The 8,755-nt window shown below is 36.4% G+C and overlaps 1 protein-coding gene across 1 annotated transcript; it reads right to left on the bottom strand.

The window, feature by feature from the left end:
• Positions 1–2,646: 2,646 nt before the first annotated feature.
• LOC102192699 (uncharacterized) lies at positions 2,647–8,543 on the bottom strand. The gene is made up of 14 exons (XM_005733016.1): positions 8,290–8,543; positions 7,897–8,005; positions 7,598–7,682; positions 7,449–7,522; positions 7,296–7,355; positions 6,377–6,484; positions 5,940–5,996; positions 5,481–5,611; positions 5,234–5,288; positions 5,033–5,125; positions 4,798–4,932; positions 4,131–4,232; positions 3,296–3,457; positions 2,647–3,092 (listed from the first exon to the last, which is right to left on the bottom strand). Exons 1-14 carry the CDS (start codon positions 8,301–8,303, stop codon positions 2,964–2,966), a joined length of 1,314 nt encoding a protein of 437 aa, XP_005733073.1. The 5' UTR covers positions 8,304–8,543; the 3' UTR covers positions 2,647–2,963.
• Between the last annotated feature and the right edge of the window lie 212 nt (positions 8,544–8,755).

Here is an 8,755-nt window from a genome sequence, read left to right as displayed (position 1 = left end):
AGGCAGAGGTGGAGGGCTGAGGGCTGGATCTCCTTGCTCTCCAGTCACGGTTCAAGTGTAAACCAGAGGTGGAGGGCTGGGGGCTTGACCTCCTCACTGGCTGGGCAGTGTTTACCTGTTAGAGATGGAGTAATGTGTGTCAAAACTCTTGGCTTGTCTACAATGCCAGTTTGTATTTTTTCACCACTCAGTTCTTGTTTTTGTAGGATTTAGAAGATGTCAAAACATTTACATTGTCTATGAGCTTATGAATATGCTTTCTACTCACCTCTTGATTGGCATCCTTCGGTCGTCTATATTGGAAGCCAGAGGTGGAGGGCTGAGGGCTGGAGCTTCTCGCCAGCAGAGCACCAAATGTGGCCCAATATGTTTTTTCGGGAGGGTGTTGGAGGGATTCAGGGCTGCTGTCCTCTAGCCACTTTGTCTTCATCTTTGCCTGTCAGGGACATTCAACAACCAGGTAAACATAAAGGGCAAACATACTCAAATATATGAAGTCATGGTACAAGTTTTGTTGTGATCTGCTTTGTTTTATTCTTGCTATTATTTACAGTTAAACCATTTCAGTGTTGATGTACTAATACCCATCAAAACACTGGTGCTGCATAAATAACAGTGACTGACACTGAGATCATAATTCTGATTGCCAAAGCTGCCAGACAGGATTCAAGGTGTAAAAAAAAAAGAGATTTAGTTGTATTTATTTCACTGTAAGACATTTTCTTAAAGAACTAAAAGAAGTTTTGTGGATTAAACAATAATGAAATGAAAAATATATTCTAGAAACCACTGTTCTGTTACTAAAATGTTAACTGTAGTGAAAAATATATTGTAGGTTTATGTTTTCTGTTTCAATACACATTTCAAGTAATTTTTTATCATGATATGACACCACATTTAAAGGAAAAAGCAGAGCATTAGAAATATTTCATTTTTACATAGATATAAACAAAATGAAAACAGTTCATTTTATCTGAAGATTTAAGTTTTGTAATGCCTTTTTTTGTTATCATTATTAATATTAGTTTTGTTTTGTTTTGCTTTTTTAAATTTGGTCAGTGGTTATTATTTTGTTTACCTTTAAAATTTTTAATGAGTCAAATTCAGTAACTGTGTGTGTAAAGGCTACAGCTGTGTGGAAGGAAGGAGATAGGTGCCAAATGCAGGACTTGCAGGACACAGAGGGATGAACTAAACGAGCTTGCGCTCTAGAGAGCTGAAATAGGGGTAACAGAAAATAAAGCATAATAACTAGAAGCTAAAAAAAAGTAAGGTCTCAAGAAACTGGAAAACAAGAAATTTGTGTCCCACAGTAAAGGCACAGAGAGACAAGACAGTGAACAGAGGGAAGGCACATTAACAAAACGTAAAGACTGGAAATAAGGAGATGCTAAAGAGCTTACAGAACTAGAAATACAGAAACAAAAACCAAGAGACTAGCAATGAAAAATCATAAAAAATTACTCTTGTTACAACAAAACAGTGATTCAAAAGGTTTCATTTCACAGGACTGCACAGAAAAAATGCAGGAATGTAAAAAAATTGTAAAATCTTTAGATTTGCAAATATGAATTTCAAGTTTAAACACCTGATTCAAAAACAAATGACTTGAAGAACTTATTCATTTATTCATGCACTTACTTTTCCCATGCTGTCAGTCGATGGTCAGTGGTTTTGCAATCCAACAAATTTCTGCTTGCTAGTAAATCCTTGCTTTGCAACCGCTGTGATAGTCAATTTCTCTCCAAGCTCTGGATTGAAATGGTGAAGACCTTTGCTTGTTATGTTTCATATATATCTTATGTTACTTTAAACGGTAACGATAGCAACAATGGAATCACAACATAATTTTGTTACATAGAAACCTGCTGCCATGTGCCGCTTTAAAATGTCTTTTTGTTTTAATTTTATAGTATAGAAATACTTTTTTTTATCATACAGCCTCCATTTAAAAAATAATTTTTAATTAAAAAAATATCACTTTTTACTGCACTTGGTGTTGTGCATCCCCAAAAGTTGATTCTGTTCATCTGGATGTAACGTTTTCATTGGAAGAAACGTTTCATCACTCATCCAAGTGACTTCTTCAGTGTCTTGGTGTTGTGTAAATAAGCTTTCTTGTTACATAAAGATCTGACACAGTCCTGTGCTTGTGCCCGATCATTCACCCAATATTTCCCTACCTATTTGCCTCAATGAGCAGTTGTAAAGTGATGTGATAAGTTGTGAAATTCATGTTTTCATTAATAACTGAGGTCTCATGTACTCCATTTGTCCTGATGTCAAAATGTAATAAATTATTGGGACCAAAAAACAAACAAACATTTTTTTTACAGGTTTCAGAGCATCATAGGCTTTCATCCAAACATCTTTTTTATGGAAGAGGTTTCACATTTCAGCAAAGCGATGGCAAACAGCATGTCTTACAATAGCATGGCTTTGGAGCAGAAGAGTCCAGGTGCTGAAGATTGGATGTGACACACAGTCTCAAAATTTGAGTGCAGTTGCCATTAAATTCAAGATGACTTTTTTCTTTAAATAGTACATATTTTCCATGTCCTACTGCCTCAAGACTAGTGTCAGGTTTTGTAGCGTGATAGTGTGTGGAAGAAAAAAAAAAGTGGAAACTAAAGACACAAGACTAAAAACAGATTTTATTTAGCATTTATTAAACCAGGCAGTCCCTTGAAATTAATATTTCTTTTTCTGACATGAATCAGTTATGTAATCATTTTAGGAAGTGAGTGTCATTGTCATTAATCATCATACGTTCTCAGGACATCTTTGCTTCACTAGAAAAAAGTCCTTGTTATATATGTCAGTGTGTGGATATAAATCTAGTAATTGACAAATGAGAAAGTTTAATAGTTTTGTTCAATAACTAACAATATAGGTATTACTACACTGATTTATTAAGAAGCTATAACAAAATATGCTAAAAAAAATGTTGTAGGTATTTTTTTTTAGCTCTGTTTAATGTCCCCACAGTGCAGCACTCTGCTCTCTAGCCGTGAGCGCTCAGCTTCAAACACCAGCAAATGACTCTGCAGTGTCTCCACAGGACCAGACCGTATCAGTGATGGATCATTGTTCTGTATGCATATAAAGATATATGAAAACAAAAATTAGCCATCACAGAGCAGATACACATAGATACGACACATGCATCTTTTAAGTCCTGCATCACAGGTACAAGAAAAGCAAATACAGATAATCTCAAGTGGAAGTAGAACTCACCAACAACAAATCTTATCTAAAATTAGATATTAAAAAAAAAAGTGTAATGAGCACTCACTGCCACAGCAGAAATGAAGGCATGCATAAGGCAGTAGTCTGCTCCACCGTGTCCACTCATACCGAACTGCCTGGTAGTGTTGTAGTCTGCTGTGTGCTTTCTGGATTTCTGGGTCAGGAAGTTGAACACATGGATCTCGTGGCCATTGCATGAGAGCTCGCCCTGAGAAGACCCAGTTCATTATGTAGGAAAGAGCTGAATTTTAGTAACAAACTTAACTCTATGTTTATCAAATACTAAAGATTCAAGGAGATATCATTTCATCAGTCGCACATCAGTAGTATGAATGATAGCTCATCGAACTGGTTTTATCAACAAGGTTTTTGTCTGAATATTGAAACTTTGTCCTGTTTTTGAGGGTGTCCAAAGCAAAATTGAAAGTATTGTAAAACAACTGAATCAGTTTTATCAAATAAGGAATTGCTAAAATATAATAGTTTTTAAATCAAATGGTCATAAAAAACAACAACATGGAAATACACAGATTTCTGTGAATGTATGACGAGGCAGGAAATCCCTAATTATAATAACATATCATTGTAAAACCATTTTTCAACATATTATGGAATGGGTGATTTTGGTCTGCGGTTCTGCTTTATGATGCAGAAGAGTGCCTTTGTCCTATGAAGTAAATAACATGCTTCTAACAGTTTGAACTGTTACAGGGTCTATAAGGATTAACAGTGCTGTGATATATAATGTTTCTTACCTTCTGTATCTGTAAGCATTCACACTTTTACTTTTATATCATTCATTTGCTAATTAATGTGTTTCTATGTGATTTTCTTCAGTCTCTCATTCTCATCTTTCCCAGAGACATTAATTACAGTCCTACCTTGCTGCCGTAAATGGTTGTTTTTCGCTTACAAATCTCCTCAGTGAATGCCACCATGGAAAAGGCTGCCGTCACACCCCCTTCAAACTCCATGTTGACAACCTGCTCAGGAGATCAGAAAAGTTAAATAAGATAAAAGGAAAGAATCACAGACCAAATAAATAAATAAACAAAGTGCAGTCTGGGAATTCGTATGTCAGTCAGCTGATTTAAGCTATGGGGACAATGTCCAATATTTTGGGCAAATGCACATAATTACAAAACAAAAACTCATCTCAGCAACAACTAATGGTTCTGTAATTACAGTCCTCCAAATTCAACCTGTCTTTTAGTCTCACACACACCATCTTCCTGCTTGCAACAAAGCCTGCTTAAATATGAGAGGTACAGTATAGAACTGCAAAACGGCAGAAACCAGAAAGCTTCTTGTGCTAAAAAATAAATAAATGAATAATAAATTTCACTGTGTTTAAGTTATTTTAACTCGTATGCAGATAACCGTTTGTTGAGATTAAAGAAAAAAGAAAGTACACATAATGAAAATGGTGCAGGTAGAAGTACAATATATTCTGTATATTCTAAATGCATCTTTGATGCCTGATAGGAACCTAATACTGCATAACTGAGTCAGAAAGGGTCAGTGCTGCAGATTTCAGTGTTTTCTAACCTGGTTACTGCAGACGTCATTGTCACACTCATAGACACAGCGGCCATACGGTCCAGTCTTCAATGCCTCTGTTACTGACTCAATGTCTGGGAGTGAATTGGGGCATATGACTGATACTGGCCAGCCAGTGTGACCCTAGCACACAAACATACAAAACACAAAAATTATTTATAAGAAGTATATAATAAAAAAAAAAAGTACATAAATGATGAAAGTAAATTGGTGAAATTTTTACCTTCTTCACACTGTCCAAGTAGATTTTGCATGCTGAGTACGGGCAGTCTTTTTCTACTGAACAGTTAAGGCAGCGATCTGCAGCCCCTGCTGGCTGACACAAAACTAGTAACGTCACATTTTATATTCATGCTTAGTACAGAGATTTCTACCCATCGTGGCTACTGATTATCTTCATTTAATCACTGAACAGACAACATACCTTGTTGTCTTTATTGAAGTGGCTGACGGATCCAAATGACGACACTTTCACACACCTGCCAAGAACAAACTGCCAGAGTAAATAATCAAACTACACAAAAAAACATCCCCATTTACCTCTAGTCCAACAAAATTGGGCTAAACATGTAGTTTTCTAGCTGTTTTAGGCCAAAATAAAAGAGAAAGAAAATCTTACTTTTGAACATTGAGCCTTGAGTTTAATCACTGACTACTGTCTAATGATATACCTGCGCCCTCCAGCCCAGTGATGTATGAGGTCAATGTCATGGCAAGATTTAGTGAGAAGAGCAAAAGAGCTCTCTGCTTCGTTTCTCCAGTTCCCTCTAACAAACGAGTGAGCAAAGTGATAAAACCCAACCTGGAAGAAAGATCGATTCTGTTTTTAACCATGCTGCAGAAATGTTAACATTGAATAACACTTTAAAAACCCTGAAAAAACCCAAAACATAACAAAAACATACAATGCTACAAAATTTTGTCCACAGGCCACAACTATGTGCAAATGTCTCCAAATTATGATTTTCTTAATGAATATGTTAATTATGAAACTATGTCTTATATTGCAATATAATATTAACAACAAAAGGAAAATCAACATGTGTCTGTTAAATTCAATTTAACAATGGTAATAATAATAATAATTTATTATTATTATTATTATGTTTCTATCGTATCTGCCTGCTCACCGGTTCCAGGTGCTGAATATGGATCACTTCACCTATGACTCCAGCGTCTATGAGCTTCTGTAAAAGACCATTTATTTTTATAAATAAAAAAAACAGCAAAACCCTCATACAGATTTTGTAAATTTTCTTTACCACTTTCCCAAGTATGAGAAAATTGTAGTTTTGACTTAATCAAGTCAAAACAGCCTCAGCACTCTTGATTAAAATGCTGTTTTTGATGGGTTTTTTTTTTGCACTTTCACAAACACAAAAGAGTACTCTGTTTGCTTATTTTTCCTCAATCCTGCTGATTCTGTAAATGTGTGGCTGTTTTGAATGAGAAAGAGTTCCTATAGATTTTAGGCAGATGAAGTTTAAGTGTTTGAACCCACAATAGATTCCACTACCTGCTGAAGAAAACTGTCACAGCTGGATAAAGTGCACTAGAAAATGCTCACCTTTATCTTGTGGATGACTGGATCGTACCGGAGAACGTGACCCACGGACAGCATCACGCCGCTCTGAATGCAAGCCTCCACGATCGCCGTGCAGTCTTCTACAGTTGTCTGAAGTCATGTGGGGACATTAAAAGAGGGACGCTGTGCTTCAGTTTGATGTAAAATACTGAGGGTGTGTTGTTTTGTTAAAGCTTTTGCTCAGAATAGTGAATCGTGAAAGCAACTAAAACAAACAACTGTTGGGTCACTCTAGCTCAAATCAGCAGATTTTAAAGCTTTAAAGTTTGGACACGTAGAACAATTGCTGTAAAAATTTAGCTTCATGTATCAAATACTTTTCCAGATGTCCTTTCTTTGAAAAAAATAATCTGTTGACCCACTTTCAGAAGTTTTTTTTTTTGTACATTAAAGACCTGTTTGAAGATATTTAATATTTAAAACACTATTCAAGATAAGCCTGAAATTTTCACTGGTCTTTCTTGCCATCTGTAATTTTGAACAGATACATAAAAAATGTCTAAGTATTAGCCAGTTTATGGTGTCCTGTAAAGTCCCATATTTGAGCCCACACTAATAAAGTTCGCATTAAAGAAAATTAAAAGAAAACACAGACTACTTTTAACATTATATTTTAAACTGTCTTCTCTAAATACAAATTTCAAGATAGAAGAAAATATCTTTGCTTGATGTTGATACTGTTGTTCAAACACTGCCTCAGATTTTACAATGCTAAAATAAATGGTCTGAGAGAGGTTCAATGGGCCATTTTTCTAAACAATACAAGTTAAAAAGTATTTTTTTAAAAAGAAGCTAAATTCAAACTGTGTGTCCAAACTTCAGACAATAAAACTTTTGGTGCAAATCAGGGATTAATTATTACTGTAAAATCAGTTCATCAATAACATCCACAAACACTCACTGCCATTGGTTTCTCCAGAAGAACATGGTATCCCTTCTTTGCAAAGGCCACAGCAGGTTCCTAGGAAGCATAAATGTGATCACCATAATAATTAATTTAAGAACATCTCAAAGTAATTTAAACCAATAAATATTTGCTGCAGACAATGTTTACCTTATGGAGGCGATCTGGGGTGCAAATTAACACAGCGTCTGCAAACTTGTCTCTTTCAACTACAGCCTGCCAGTCTGGATAAAAGAGGACTCAGTAAGGACAAGGCAGATAATTATAAGGATTTGACACTTTTTCTCTCTTCCTCTCACCTTCAAATACGTTTTCCTCCACGATTTTGTGTTGTTTTTGAAGTTTGGTCCTTGCAAATTTCCGTGGATCAGCCACTGCAACAACCTGAGGAGGTCAAAGTGAATAAATCAAGGTACGCCCCGTTAAATATTACAACTTACTACGTGACATTGGTAGGAACAGCTTGCATCAATGACTTGAGCATAGAAGGGTTATAATTAGGAGACTAATTTCAGATTTCAGCTATTTCCTTTCGACAGACGAAGACATGCTGACGTTTTGACAAATGTTTCCCTCAGAAACACAAGCCTCTCCTAACCTTCATTCGTTCGGGATGAATAGACGCATACTGGGAGTAGATTTCACCCCGACATCCTCCTCCTACCACGATGGCACGGACAGGAGCAGTCATTTTGCCAGCCTGTGAACTTTGATACAAATTAAAGCTTGTAGGTACACCGCCACAAAACCGAAGAAAATACATAATCGTGAGATTACAGGTTGAGCAGTCCTCTACAGATGCACGATACTTCCCTTAATACGGCGATATGTAAACACGTTAAACCTACAGAGATAGGCACAAAATTGCCAATCATTTAAAAGTGGACTAAACTGAGTGATTATTGAACAGGGGACGAGAGGAACTTTGCGAAAGTCGTTAATCGACGTTTGTGGAGAATTTAACTTGCACGTTTATAAAGGCTGTCAGTACCTGTTTTGTCCCATTCAACTGTCACAAACGTCCGTCTCCCGCGTTGGTCAGACGAATACAGGACTACAATTTGTCCAGAGCTCAGTATACAGTCCACTACAGTGAAAGACTGACCACAAAAACGGAGACTCACTTCTTCGAACAAGAATATCAACCGAGAAAATGTCTGACACTCCCTTAACGCCCCCTGCAGTGTTCACGAGATCGCTCTGCTGTATTCAGTGCACCTCGTAAACTACCACTTCGCACCGCCAGTAGAGGTGAATCTCTGTTTAAAGGTATAAAATCTCACCGTTAGATGTCAAAAGATTGCAGACTGCAATCAATTGAATGCTGATTTCTTACAGGAATTTTCTGACAGGGCAACATGATTGCTTATTCAAGCCAGAGCCTGATCCCATGTCTTCATAATGGATTCACTTTAAGTTTAAGATAAGATAAGATAAGATAAGATAAGATAAGATAA

Source organism: Pundamilia nyererei, unplaced genomic scaffold (genome assembly GCF_000239375.1).
Source record: "Pundamilia nyererei isolate P.nyererei 1_Seehausen unplaced genomic scaffold, PunNye1.0 scaffold00049, whole genome shotgun sequence".
Classification (NCBI taxonomy): Eukaryota; Metazoa; Chordata; class Actinopteri; order Cichliformes; family Cichlidae; genus Pundamilia; species Pundamilia nyererei.
Note: the sequence above shows the minus strand (reverse complement) of the source record. Positions and strands in the feature narration are given on the sequence as shown.